The 14,879-nt window shown below is 43.2% G+C and overlaps 1 protein-coding gene across 1 annotated transcript; it reads right to left on the bottom strand.

The window, feature by feature from the left end:
* Positions 1-1,218: 1,218 nt before the first annotated feature.
* Positions 1,219-2,214, bottom strand: LOC109411786 (radial spoke head protein 9 homolog). Its single transcript, XM_019685387.3, has one exon. The coding sequence runs from the start codon at positions 2,106-2,108 to the stop codon at positions 1,266-1,268; it is 843 nt and encodes a 280-aa protein (XP_019540932.3). The 5' UTR covers positions 2,109-2,214; the 3' UTR covers positions 1,219-1,265.
* Between the last annotated feature and the right edge of the window lie 12,665 nt (positions 2,215-14,879).

Here is a 14,879-nt window from a genome sequence, read left to right as displayed (position 1 = left end):
ACTCCGGAAGAATGATTTCCTGGAGAAATTGCCGTAGTAATTTCTAAAGGAATGCCTGGATGAATACCTGGAGAAATCCTTTTAAAAATCTCTGGACGAATGCCTGGAGTTATTCCTGAAAGAATTCCTGGAGGCATTCCTGGAAACATTCCTGGAGGAATCTCTAGAGAAATTGCTTGAGAAATATTTAGAGAAACTCCTGGAGGAATCCCCAGAGAAATTTCTGGAAGATTTGTTCTAAAGAATCGCTGGGGAATTTTCAGGTACAATCCCTGGAGGAATCCTTTAACCTTTCAGAACGCGCGCCATCAAGCAACCGAAATTGCACCGCGCTCGCGCTGTATACGACGAGCGAGGTTTTTTTTGATGGTGTTGTACTTTTTATAACAGTGCGCGTCCTGACGGGTTAAAAAATTATTGGAGAAAATCCTCGAGGAAGTCTCCAGAGGAAATCTTGGAAAAATCTAGGAGGAATCCCTGGAAAAACTCCTGGAGGAATTATTGAAGAAATTCGTCCACGAATTTCCAAAAGGAATCTCTGAAGGAATTCCTGGAGAAATTCCTGAACGAATTTCTGTAAATATTTGCGAAGGAATTTCAGAATCACTTCCTGGAGAAAATCTTGGTGTAATTCCTGGAGGTATTCTTAGTTGCATTCCTGGAGGAGTCCCTGGGGAAATACCTGTATGAAATCCTGGAACAGTGCCTGGAGTGATACCTGGAATAATTCCTGGGGGAATTTCTGAAGGATTTTCTGGGGAATTCTTGACGGAATTCCAAGAGGAGTCTTAGGAGGAATTCATTCAGGAGTCCCTGAAGGAATTCTTGAAATAATGCCTGTACAAACTCCGGGAGGATGATTTCCTAGAAAAATTGCCGTGATAATTTCTGAAGGAATTAATAGAAGACTTCCTCGATCAATTTCTAGGGGAATTTCTGCAGGAATTCCTGAGGTCATATCTACAGGAATTCCTGAGATAATTTTGGCCGGAATTCCTTGGATAATTCTTGGGGAAATTCTTAAAGGTATTCCTGGAGGAATCTCAGAATTAAATCCTGAAGGAATGCCTAGATGAATCCCTGGAGAAACCCTTATAGAAATCCCTGGAGGAACTCCAGGGACTCTTTCAGGATTTATTCCTGAAAGAATTCCTGGACGCATTCCTGGATAAATCCCCTGAGGGTTCCCAAAAATACTTTTCTTACTTTGAACAAGTGCCTTTGTTACTGAGAACTTGGTTTATTTATCATTCAAAATTTAACCCTCACAGCATGAAAAGCATATCCCAATTTTTCCTCCCGTCACCGAAATAGAAAAACCCGTAAATATTCGAACTCACACGATGGAAGCTAACCATTCCAGGCCAGTGCAACGATTTCAGCACAAAAACATCCCTCTCGCGATCACGTGTCACAACGAAGCTTTTGTGCTCCGGAATGACGTCATCCGCTGGATCGAATACGTCCACGAAGTAACTGCAATTCTCGCGTTTCAGCAGGTTCTCTTTGGCGCCATAAATCGGCTTCCGGAAGTGGTGATAGTTCACAACGCTCACGCTTTCATTGATATCGAGTCCACCGTAAAACGGATTGATGACGCATTCGCCTTCCGTACTGTGGTACAACACGCCACGTGGAACGATGGCTGCTTCCTGGAGAATCCTAGTCATCACATACCACAGTCGGTCCTGTTCTTTCACCACAAACTGGCCTCGAGCTCCCTCGATCGGCACTTGATCCTCGTTTAGGGTGAATTCCGGTCCCAAGTCGACTGCCTGTTTGAACGCCGGGTCCCCTTGAAAAGGATGCCTGATGTACTGCCAGTCCTCGCTCCAGTGCTTGGGTTCCAGCAGCAAAAACCAGTCGTACAGATTTTGCGAGTAGAACAGCTTCCGGTTCTTGAAGACATCCCAACCTGGGCAACCGAATGCCAGAGTGTAGTGGCCGTCGAGGCCTTCGAGTTTTCCGAAGAAGTACACGGATTGTAGCCGTTGTGCACGTTGCAATATCCGCAGGGAATGTTCCAGCTTGAGTTTTTCCTCGGTGGATAATGTTCGGAAAGCGTATGCCATGTACGGTAGATGGTCGAACAGATTGTCGAGATTCATTTTCAGCGGATGGATTCAGGGTAGCGGAAAGAGGGGGATCCTTTTGATTGTGTCCTTTATGTCAAACCAGTCAAGGCTAACGTTGATCGATTTTCCGTTGAAGTACACTGTAGGGAAACAAAGTCCAAAACGCGTAGATGGGGTAAAATAATCATTCCTGAAGGGGCATGGATTATTACTACAGGTGAATGGTGTCAACACAGACAAACAGACGTAACACTCTGATGATGCCCATCGCACACTGATTTAATGCTCTATTTAAAAAAATGATAGTTGGCCAACTGCCCGTCCGTGGCGCTCGCATCGTTTTTATTCGAGTTTAACGTTTGCCCACTACCGCCACCTAGTTGATTGTTGGCCAAACTCAGCCTTTTTAGCATTGGGCGAAGATGTTTCCGTGACTATGAATTGAATCGAAAAATGTTGGAAGTGTTACGTCTGTTTGTCTGTGATGTCAAGATATGTTTGCATAAAACAATCTTATAGAAGCTAGGCGGAAAATCTTTTGACTTCCGGTTTGTCGTGCTTGCAATTAATCAATAGATTTTTTTACCAAGCCTTGTGTTTCCAAGGAGATTGAGAAACAAATGGAGGCGCATGGTTGTTGCCAAGGTTGTTGCTGCCCACGCTATCCATGTTAGGGGTCATTCAAATATCACGACTATCATTTAGCGGGGATGGGGTGACACTCCATGTATTGAGTATACGAAAGAAACGGGACGGAGGGGGGAAAGAGATTTGCAAATGCCCGAAATATTTTGGACGTATTTAATTTTTGTTGGACCACAGTTGGACGATACCTTATGTTGTGCAAGATCAAGTTAGCCTTGGATTGTAAATACTGTTTGACAGGTAGAGAGAAAAATATATTTATTCCGTTTTGTATCTCCGTACAAGACAATTTGATTTCCTGTGTTATCACGCTTATCTGCTCAACAGGTTATGGTGCCCAGAGTAGCAGGGAATCGAAAATAGTGCTAGAATGTTGAATCTTGTTGGTGAAAGTTTTGAGTAGTAGTATCTACGATTTGATATACCATCCAGAAGCATGGAGTTCACGAAAGGCTCGGCTACGACAAATGTGGAAGTTGCGTGTACGGCAAGTTTTGACGCGTGAAGGGCTGCAGTGGTAGTACGCGGAGGACGACTTGTCTGACATGAAGGTAAGGTCATCGGAATGGAAAACGAAGAATGAACTGGCTTTGCTGACCATCGGTTTTCTAGTTGAAGACGCTCAGTTGCGGTTGATTCAGGACACGGATGCTTGGAGTAGGCTGCGGACTTATTACATCAAGGACTCATCGGTGGGCAAAGTTGCTCTGATCAAGAAATTATCGAACTTTCCGAGGTAGGTGATTTGCGTCAACATCTGATGGATTTGGAACAGCTTTTCGAGAAGATAGAGAACGCGGGGTGTCGCATGGATGAGGATATGAAGGTGGCTTTTATACTTGCGTCTTCCGGAATCATACGAAAACACGGTTGCTGCGATACAGGGAGAATGGAAGTTTTCACGATGAATTTTGTCAAGATGAAGTCACTGGAAGAATATGATCGGCGTACTCAAAGGGGCGAATTCGAAGTTGATCAGCGGGGTGAAGTTGATCACTATATGGGAGCCACGCCCTTCAATTGCTGAGGACGCTACAATTCTGTTTTTATGGCAGAACTGTTTAGGTAAATCAATTGTATTATTTTTTCTATGTTTTTCTGCCAATTGTGTCAGATTTTTACTCCTTGAGGAATTAGTGAAGGACCTTCAGAAAGAATTAACATTGAAGGAAGAATTCCTGAAGGAGTTCCTCGAATGAGTTCCATAAGAAATCCTGGAAGGAGCATCCGATGGAGTCCCTGAAGGAGTTTCTTAAACAACTCTAAAGCAATTAAAGAAGAAATCTCTCCAGGAGAATCCAAGAGAAATTTCTCTGGAGGTATTTCCGTAGAAATTCTTGAAGAAATATCTAGAGGAATCTTTGAATTAACTTCAGGAAAACCCTCTGACGGATTTTCTGAAGGAATCCCTGAAGGAACACGTGAATGCATTCCTGGGGAAGTGGATGGTGAATTTGAAGATGGAATTCCTGGAAGTATCCCTGAATTAGTTCTTATAGGAATCCCAGAAGGCGTTTATGAAGGAATTCCTGAAGAAGACGCTGAAGGAGTGTCTGAAAAATCTCCTCCAGAAATTCCAGGAGTAACTCATCAAAAAATACCAGGGAAAATCCCTTAAGGTATTCATGGAGAAATCCCTGAAAAAAAGGTCTAGAGAAATCCTTGATTGAACTCCAAAAGAAACTCCTGGAGAATTTATTAAAGGGATTCCTAAAAAAAAATCCTTAAGGATTTCAAATAGAAATTCCTGGAGAAATCAAAGAAAAACTTCTTCGATGAACGAAGAGGAATCTCCTGGAGAAATCACTGAAGAAGCTCCTGGAGTAATCCCTCATGAAATTAAGGCACTGCAAGATAAATTCCTCAACGATTTTCTGGAGGAATCTCTGAAGGATTGTCTGGAGGAATCTTTGAAGAGCTCCTATTAGAGTTACAGAAAGAAGTTTCTGGAGCATTTCCAGGAAAAATCCCTGGATTATTTTCTGGAGCAATCTCTGAAAGAATTCGTGGAGAAATCCCAAAAGGAATTTCTTTATCTTGAAAAAGTTCCAGAAAAAGTTCCAGGAGGGATCTTTGCCTGAAAAATCTCCAGCAATTCCAGAAATAACTCATCAAAGAATACCAGGGAAAATCCCTTAAGGTATTCATAGAAGGATCCCTGAAGGTATTCATGGAGAAATCCCTGAAAAAAAAGTCTAGTGGAATGCTTGAATGAACTCCAACAGAAACCCCTGATAAATTTATAAGAGGTATTTCTGAAACATTTCAAAGAGAAACTCCTGGAGATATCCAGGAAAAACTTCCTTAATCAACTAAGAGGAATCTCCTGGAGAAATCATTGAAGAAGTTCTTGGTGTAATCCCTCATGGAATAACAATAGAAACAGTTCAAAACACGTCAGGAGACATTCCTCAAAGAAGTCCAGTAGGAATCCTTGCAGGTATTTCTGGAGGTATTTCTCAACGAATTTCTGGAGGAATTTCTGAATGATTGCCTGGAGGAATCTTTGAAGAGATGCTATTGGAGTTCCTGAAGGAAATCCTGGAAAAAACTTCTTTCTGGATTCCTAGAAAAGTTCCTAGAGGTTTTCCTGGGAAAAATCCCTGGATTAGTTTTTGGAGAAATCCCAAAAGGAATTCCTGGGCTAAATCCTGAAGGAATTCCAAGAGAAACCTTAGAAAAAGTTCCGGGAGGGATCTTTGAAGGAGTGCCTGAAAAATCTCTCCAGCAATTGGGTTGTTTAGTGAATCGAATATTGCCATTTTCTTTAGCCTAATCGAAAGAGCTGATTCCTTTGTTTTGATGGTTAAATAAACAAAACAGTTTTAATTTCCGTGGATAGAATGACAGTTCAATCGATAAAATGACAGTTCACCCCGAACAAAAAAATTTCCCCATCAAACGTTAAATGCATTTTAAAAATAGTTCCCGGGCACCAAAAATGATGAAATTTTGGATTTCGACTAATTTTTGGACGAAGATTCCGATTATGCAATAATCGGGATACCCCTAAAGAACACAATTCCAGGACTAACTCATTCTTAAAGGAAAACCCCTTAAGGTGTTCATGGAGGAATCCCTGAAGGTATTCATGGAGAAATCCCTATAAAAAAACGTCTAGTGGAATGCTTGAATGAACTCCAACAGAAACCCCTGATGAATTTATTAGAGGTAATCCTGAAAGATTTCAAAGAGAAACTCCTGGAGATATCCATGAAAAAAAATCCTCGATGAACACGAAGAGGAATTTCCTGGAGAAATCACTGAAGAAGTTCCTGGAGTAATCCCTCATGTAATTACAATAGAAACAGTTCAAGACACCTCAGGAGACATTCTTCAAAGAAATCCAGTAGGAATCTTGGCGGGTATTTCTGGAGGGATCCTTCAACGAATTTCTGGAGGAACATCTGTAGAGATTTTATTGGAGTTCCTGAAGAAAATCCTGGGGAAATCTTCTTTCTGGATTCCTGAAAAAGTTCCTGGAGAATTTCCTGGAAAAATCCCTGGATTGATTTCTGGAGCAATCCCTGAACGAGTTTCTGGAGGAATCCCAAAAGGAATTCCTGGGCTAAATCCTGAAGCAATTCCAAGAGAAATCCCAGAAAAAGTTCCGGGAGGGATCTTTGAAGGAGTGCCTGAAAAATCTCTCCAGCAATTCCAGGTGTAACTCATCAAAGAATACCAGGGAAAATCCCTTAAGGTATTCATGGAAAAATACCGTAAAAAAAATTCTAGTGGAATGCATGAATGAACTCCAAGAGAAACCTGTGATGAATTTATTTGAGGGATTCCTCGATGAACGAAGTGTTGAGATGTACAACCACTGCAACCAGAGGTACATGAAATGGAGCCTTGACTGTTTTTTTTATCTTGTCCGCTATACAAGGGACTTCACTGTAACTGTCATGATGTTTTGTTATTATTAAAAGAAACCCGCGAGAGTTAATACACGTTTTTATATTTTGTCTGAATTAAATCCTTGTTTGTGTTTTTCTTTGGTCCATCCGAAACCAAACCACTTTAGGTTGTGGACCCAGTTCGATTCCGGTAGTGTTACGGACGAAAGTGCTTGGTACGATGGTAGAGGAAGGACAAAGTGAGCGCTACCATTTGGCGCTGTTCGATGGCAGCAATTTCAACGCTTGGAAGTTCCGGATGCAGGTGTTGCTCGAGGAGCACGACCTGCTGGAATGTGTGGAAGTGGAAATTGACGATGTCGACGAACTGAAGGAACTAGCTAGTGATAGTGCGGATGTGAAAGCGGGGAAAACGAAGTTGCGAGAACAGAGGAAGAAAAAGGATCGGAAGTGCAAATCATTAATTATCTCCCGGATCCATGACTCGCAACTAGAATATGTGCAGGAGAAGAAAAGCCCGAAGGAAGTGTGGGATGCCCTTCGGCGAGTGTTTGAGAGGAAGAGCATTGCCAGTCGAATGCATCTCAAACGGGAAATGTTGAGTTTGCGTTTCGGCAGTGGCACTCTGCAGGAGCATTTCCTGCGCTTCGATCGGCTGGTCAGAGATTATCGGAACACCGGCGCTGCGATGGAGGAAATCGATATCGTGTGCCATCTGTTGCTGACGTTGGGGCCGTCGTACTCAACTGTGGTAACGGCTCTGGAGACTATGCCAGAGGATAATCTCAGTCTCGAATTTGTTAAATGCCGTTTGCTGGACGAGGAGGTTAAGCGTCGCGGAATAGGTGTGGAATCGTTCTCCAAGGACGATGGTGCCGCATTTTCCGGATCGAAGCAACAGTTCAAGAAGAAGATTAAGTGCTATGGGTGCAAGAAAGAGGGCCATAAACAAGTGGATTGCCCTGAAAAGAAGAAGTCGTCTCGGAAGCCGCAGCAGAATTCGAAAGCGAATTTCTCGGAAGCAAGTGATAACAGTGTTTGTTTTGTTGGTGTCAGTGGTGGTGTGGAATCGCGGAGTGGCCATCGTGTCCGGTGGTATCTGGATTCCGGCGCATCGGATCATCTGGTCAACGATCAAAAGTTGTTCACGGAGCTTCGGCCACTGGAAGAGCCGGTGGAAATCGCAGTGGCAAAGGATGGCGAAACAATCGTTGCGAAGCACAGTGGCACTGTGAAAGTAGTTTCAGTGATCGGTGATAAAACGATTGATTGCACAATCAAAGAGGTGTTGTACGTACCGAAGCTTCGTTGCAATCTGTTTTCGGTGGTAAAAGTTGAACGTGCTGGGATGAAGATTGTGTTCGAAGCGGGAAAAGCGAAGATATACCGTGACTCCGAAATCGTTGCGTGTGCGGAACGTCGGGATAAACTGTATGAACTGCAATTTCAATCGGTCGGGCATAGTGCGAGTTCTCTGTTGACGTGCGGTCGTGTTCGGAAAGACCTGGAACTGTGGCATCGTCGGTTCGGGCACCTGAGCGATAAAAGCCTTGAAGAGTTGATGAGAAACGATATGGTGTCGGGACTTCCGAGGAAGAACAGTTCGATGAAGAACAATACCGTCGCGTGTGAACCGTGTATTGCCGGAAAGCAAACCAGAAAACCCTTTTCGGTCGGTGAGGGTAGACGTTCGTCGCGTGTTCTCGAGCGAGTGCATACGGACGTCTGTGGGCCCGTGACACCAGTTGGGTTGAATGGTGCCAAATATTTCGTAACGTTCGTGGACGATTGGAGCCATTTCACGATGGTTTATCTCATGGAATCCAAGGACCAGGTGCTGGAATACTTCCGGCAATATGAAGCGCTGGCTACCGCCAAGTTTGGAGTGAAGATCGCAACCCTGCGATGCGACAACGGCGGTGAGTACCGTAGTAAAGAATTTGAGCGTTTCTGTAAGAAAAAGGGAATCCAGGTAGAGTGGACGGTTCCTTACACCCCGGAGCAGAACGGGGTGAGCGAGAGAATGAACCGTACACTGGTTGAGAAGACAATAGCTATGCTGGAGGATTGTGGTATCGATAAACGTTTCTGGGGTCAAGCAGTGCAGACAGCGGCGTTTTTGACGAACCGAAGTCCGACGAGCGCAGTTGACGTGAAGAAGACACCTTTTGAGCTGTGGGAGTCCAAGAAGCCGGATGTGTCGAAACTTCGGGCGTTCGGGAGCAAGGTGTTTGTTCATCTACCGAAGGAGCACAGGACGAAATTGGACGCGAAGACTTGGAAGGGGATTTTCGTTGGATACTCGCACAACGGATATCGCATTTGGGACCCGGTGAAAAAGCGTATCATCATTGCTCGTGACGTCGATTTTGTTGAAACGGGCGAGTGTTCCGGACGGAATATCGACGGCGGGATTACGGATGACTATTTTCGAGTGAGAAAACCGGAAGATGACCACGAAGAAGCAACGGATGCTGCGGAAGCCGCTGAAGAAGAAAATGATGAGTACTTGGGGCATTCGACATCCGAGGAAGAGGAGTACAACAGTACTGTCGAAGACGATGAAGCTGACGAATCTGGGGATGAACGTACTGGTGAAGGTAGACCACAACGCAAGCGTGCCGCACCAATATGGCACAAGGACTTCGAAATGGAGTGTGCTGGTTTCGCTTTGAACGCAATGAGTTTTGTGGACAATATTCCGAGCACAATTGCTGAGCTGAAGAAGCGCGACGATTGGCCGCAGTGGAAGATTGCGATCGATGAAGAGATGGACTCGTTGAAGCGGAACAACACTTGGACATTGGCGAAGCTTCCCAAAGGACGTTCGGCGGTTACCTGTAAGTGGGTGTTTTCGATCAAACGAGGAGTTGACGGGCAGCCTGACCGGTACAAGGCAAGGCTGGTGGCGAGAGGCTTCAGCCAGAAGCCTGGCTTTGACTACACGGAGACGTACTTGCCTGTAGCGAAGCTGGACACTCTGAGAGCAGTTTTGGCAATTGCTAATCAGGATCGAATGCACATCCACCAAATGGATGTAAAGACTGCATTCCTAAACGGCGAATTGCAGGAAGAGATTTATATGGTGCAGCCTGACGGATTTCAGTAGGGGAAGGAGCTATATTGTCGTCTCAATCGTTCGCTGTATGGATTGAAGCAGTCGTCGAGGGCGTGGAACGATAAATTCCACAAGTTCATCGAGAAACTGGGATTTGTACGAAGTGACAATGACCAGTGCCTTTACGTCCGAGGAAAAGGTTTGGAGAAAGTGATACTAGTACTTTATGTTGATGATATATTGCTGGCTTGCTCATCAATGAAAGTGCTGGAAACTGTGAAGCGGCTCCTGTCGAGGGAATACGAAATGAAGGACATAGGAGACATTAAACACTTTCTTGGAATGAAAGTTGAGCGGAACCTGAAAGAAGGACGAATGAAGATAAGCCAGCGAAACTATTTGGAGGAGTTGCTGAGGCGTTTTGAGATGTTCGAGTGCAAGCCAATATCGACGCCTATGGAGAACAAGCTACGTCTGCGGAAGGGCGTAGAGGAACTGAGGACTACGAAACCGTATCGTGAGCTTATCGGTTGTCTGATGTACGCCTCACTAACAACCAGGCCGGATATATCAGCAACAGTTAACTATTTCAGCCAATTTCAAAGCTGTCCGAACGAGGTCCACTGGGTGCAGCTTAAGCGAGTGCTGAGATACATCAAAGGTTCGTTGGAGGTTGGACTGGTATATCAGGTGGATGCAGATGTTCCGGTTTTGATGGTGTACTCCGACGCAGACTGGGCCAATGACTTGGTCGATCGTCGATCGGTCACAGGATGCGTGTTCAAGCTGTTTGGCTGTACAGTTGGCTGGATAACCAGGAAGCAGCAAACAGTTTCTTTGTCATCAACCGAGGCTGAACTGTCTGCGCTGTGCACGGCTGCCTGCCATGCAATCTGGATGATACGTCTACTAGGTGATCTTGGGAAGAAACCTACTGTGCCTGTTCAACTGTTCGAGGACAATCAATCGACCATCAGGATTGCGGAGGATTCTCGTGATTACGGAAGGCTCAAGCATGTGGACACAAAATTCCACTTCTTGAGAGATTTGGTGCAACAAGGAACGATCCAGATCAACTACGTGCGCACTACTGAGCAACAGGCCGACATCATGACCAAGGGTCTTCCGAAGAATACGTTTAGGCAAATGTGTTCCAAGATTGGACTGGACGGTTGCTGCGTTTGAGCAGGGGTGTTGAGATGTACAACCACTGCAACCAGAGGTACATGAAATGGAGCCTTGACTGTTTTTTTTATCTTGTCCGCTATACAAGGGACTTCACTGTAACTGTCATGATGTTTTGTTATTATTAAAAGAAACCCGCGAGAGTTAATACACGTTTTTATATTTTGTCTGAATTAAATCCTTGTTTGTGTTTTTCTTTGGTCCATCCGAAACCAAACCACTTTACGAAGAGGAATCTCCTGGAGAAATCACTGAAACTTTCTGGGTTCCTTGAAAATTTCTTGGAGGTTTTTCTGGAAAAATCCCTGGATTAGTTTCTGGAGAAATCTCAAAAGGAATTCCTGGGTTAAATCCTGAAGGGATTCCAAGAAAAATCTTAGAAAAAGTTCCGGGAGGGATCTTTGAAGGAGTGCCTGAAAAATCTCCAGTAATTCCAGGAGTAACTCATCAATGAATACCAGGGAAAAACCCTTATGGTATTCATGGAGGAATCCCTGAAGGTATTCATGAAGAAATCCCTGAAAAAAAAGTCTAGTGTAATGCTTGAATGAACTCCAAGAGAAACCCGTGATGAATTTGTTAGAGGGATTCCTGAAAGATTTAAAAGATCAATTCCTGGAGAAATCCATGAAAAACTTCCTCGATGAACGAAGAGGAATCTCCTGGAGAAATCACTGAAGAAGTTCCTGGAGTAATCCCTCATGGAATTACAATAGAAATCGTTCAAGGCACTTCAGGAGAAATTCCTCAAAGAAGTCCAGTAGGAATCCCTGCAGGTATTTCTGGAGGTATCTTTCAACGAATTTCTGGAGGAATCTCTTAACTATTGTCTGGAGGAATCTTTGAAGAGATCCTATTGGAGTTCCTGAAGGAAGTCCTGGGGAAATCTTCTTTCTGGATTCCTGGAAAAGTTTCTGGAGAATTTCCTGGAAAAATCCCTGGATTGATTTCTGGAGCAATCCCAGAAAAAGTTTCTGGAGAAATCCCAAAAGGAATTCCTGGGATAAATCCTGAAGCAATTCCAAGAGAAATCCCAGAAAAAGTTACGGGATGGATCTTTGAAGAAGTGCCTGAAAAATCTCTCCAGCAATTCCAGGTGTAACTCATTAAAGAATACCAGTGAAAATACCTTAAGGTATTCATGGAGGAATCCCTGAAGGTATTCATAGAAAAATACCTTAAAAAAGTCTAGTGGAATACTTGAATGAACTCCAAGAGAAACGTGAGGGATTTTTGAAAGACTTCAAAGATAAATTCTTTGAGAAATCCATGAAAACTTCCTCGATGCACGAAGATGAATCTCCTGGAGAAATCACTGAAGAAGTTCCTGGAGTAATCCCTCATGAAATTACTAATAGAAATCGTTCAAGGCATTTCAGGAGAAATTCCTCAAAGAAGTCCAGTAGGAACTCTTGCAGGTATTTCTGGATGTATTTTTCAATGAATTTCTGGAGGAATCTCTGAATGATTATGGAGGAAGGTTTAAGAGATCCAATTGGAGTTCCAGAAGGAAATTCTGGGGAAATCTTCTTTCTGGATTCTTGGAAAAGTTCCTGGATTGGTTCCTGGAGCAATCCCTGAAAGAATTTCTGGAAAAATCCCAAAAGCAATTCCTGGGATAAACCCGGAAGCAATTCCAAGAGAAATCTTAGAAAAAGTTCCTGGAGAGATCTTTGACGGAAATCCTGAGGAAATCTGTCCAGCAACTTCAGGAGAAATCCCCGAAGAATTTCTGAAAGAATACAGGATAAAATTCTCCTGCAACTTTAAGAGAAATTTCTCTAATACCAGGAAAAAATTGAGAGGTTTCAAGAAGAAATTCCTGAAGGAATCCGTGAAAGAAATCACTGAAGTACTTTCTGGTGAATCCTTTGAGAAATTCTTAGAGAAATCTCTGAAAGACTCTCAAGAAATTCCAGATAAAAAAAAATCCTAAGGAACTCCAGGCGAAATACCTCAAAGGACTCAAAATCTCTGAAGGAGTTATTGGTTAAATCCTAGAAGGAATTTGAGAAGAAATCCCAGAAAGAGTTCCTGAAGAAATCTTTCTGCAGGAATACCCGCAAAATTCCTGAAAGAATTCCTGAAGAAATCATGGAAGGACTTTCTGGAGGAATCCCTGAAGGAGTTTATAAAAAAAAAACCTTCTTGTCCAGGAAAAAATCCTCAAAAAAATCTAGGAGAAACCCCTTGGAGAAAGCTCTGAAGTAATTCTTGAAGTATTTTTTTGAGAAATTCCTTAAAAAGTTCCAGGAGAAATCCCTCAACAAGATAAATTCCTTAAAGAATTCCTGAAGAAATCTCTAAAGAAAACCTTGGAGGAATCCCTGCAAAAAATCTCGAAGGAATCCCTATAGAATTTCCTGGAGGAATCGCTGAAAATCCCAGAGAAAACCAAGCTGAACTCCCTGGATGAATAACTTATGGAATTCCTGGAGGAATTCAAGAGAAATTTCAGGAATCTCTAAGGGATCTTCCACAGGAATCCTTGAAGGAACTCCAGGTGAAATGGCAGACGGAACTTCTGGAGAAATGTCTGAAAAAAAAATCTGAATGCGTCCCTGAATAAATTGCTAGAGTAATAGCCCTGATAATGTTCCTGGAAGCATCCCTCAAGTTATTCCAGAAAAAAAAATCCCTCAAGCAACACCAGCAACTCCAACCTCAAAAGATAAATTTCTGAAAGAATTCTTGGAAAATCACTTCAAAAAGTTCCTGGAGCAATTCCTGAAGGAGTTCTAGGAGGAGTCCTTCAAGAAGTTCCTGAAATAATCCATGAAGGAGTTCCCGGTGAAATCCCTGAGAGAGTTTGAGAACAAATTCCTGAAGGAGTTCCTGAAGGAATCCTTAAAGGAGAACTCCCTCAAATAATTCCTGGAAACATCTCTGAAGAAATTCTTAGAGGAATTCGAGAATAAATATCTAGCAAAATTCCTGAAATAATTCCTGATGATTTAACTGAAGGGGTTTCTGGAGGCAAGGCAATTCTAGGAAAATTCCACAAAAAAAAACAAGGAGAAATCCGTGAAGGAATTCCTGGGGGAGTTCCTGAAGAGTTCCTGGAGAATTCCCTGAAGGAACTTAATAAGAAATTCCTGAAGGAGTTCATGGAGAAATCCTTGATGGAGATCCCGGAGAAATTTTCTTTCTGGAGTTTCTGGAGAAATCGCAAAAGGAACTCCTGGGATAAATCCTGCAGGAATTCCAAGAGAAGTCCCAGAAAGCGTTCCTGAAGGGATCTTTGAAGGAAATCCTGGGGAAACCAATTCAACAATTTCAGAAGAAATCCCTGATTTTTTCAGGAGGAATCCCCGAAGAATTTCTGAAAGAATACCTGAAGGAGTTCCTGGAAGAATATCTCCAGCAATTACAGGAAAAAAAATCTCCTGCGACTTTAGCAGAAATCTGTCAAAAAATACAAGGAAAAATCTTAAGGATTCCAGGAAGAACTTCCTGAAGGAATCCCTGAAAGAAATCACTGAAGTACTTTATGGTGAATCCTTGAAGTTAGAAAAGTTTCTGAAAGTCTTTTAAGAAACACCATAAAAATCCCCAAGGAACTCCAGGTGTGTAGGGTCTGGATCAATGACGCACGAACACACCTGACGCGAGAGGACTTTGGATTGGGGAGTGCGCGTGGAGACGTGATTAGTGGCGGCTGCTACGAGGAAGCAGAGAATCCGGATTCTGGATGTTACCTGGACCAGAAGGCAGAAACCATCGAAATGTGGTCACCGGCGGATACTACAAATGGCGACGAGGATGAAAAACCGTGAGTAAAACGAACCAAATTTCTTTACATTTGAAAGAAAATCAAATAAAAAAAAAAAAACGATGAGGGAGAGAGGTGCTGAGTGACGTCTTGCTGAATGCCCTACTGCAATTGAAAACAGGTTCGGATGAGGGCAGTCGGGACGTAACGTATACACGGAAAATTAGCAGATACCGTTGTTGTTTTATGTGGATGACTCAGTGGATGATAATTCACTGATTATATGTCGAATGTTTTAGATTTTTTTTAGGTTGCATAATGGATTGGTTGGATAGCGTCTGAGACTA

The sequence above is a fragment of the Aedes albopictus genome, chromosome 2 (genome assembly GCF_035046485.1).
Source record: "Aedes albopictus strain Foshan chromosome 2, AalbF5, whole genome shotgun sequence".
NCBI lineage: Eukaryota > Metazoa > Arthropoda > Insecta > Diptera > Culicidae > Aedes > Aedes albopictus.
The sequence above is the reverse complement of the archived record's forward strand: the minus strand, read 5'-3'. Positions and strand labels throughout refer to the sequence as shown.

What these genes read in the sequence shown, in the direction of transcription:
- LOC109411786 (XM_019685387.3), bottom strand. Translation starts at nt 2,108, where the DNA reads ATGAATCTCGACAATCTGTTCGACCATCTACCGTACATGGCATACGCT.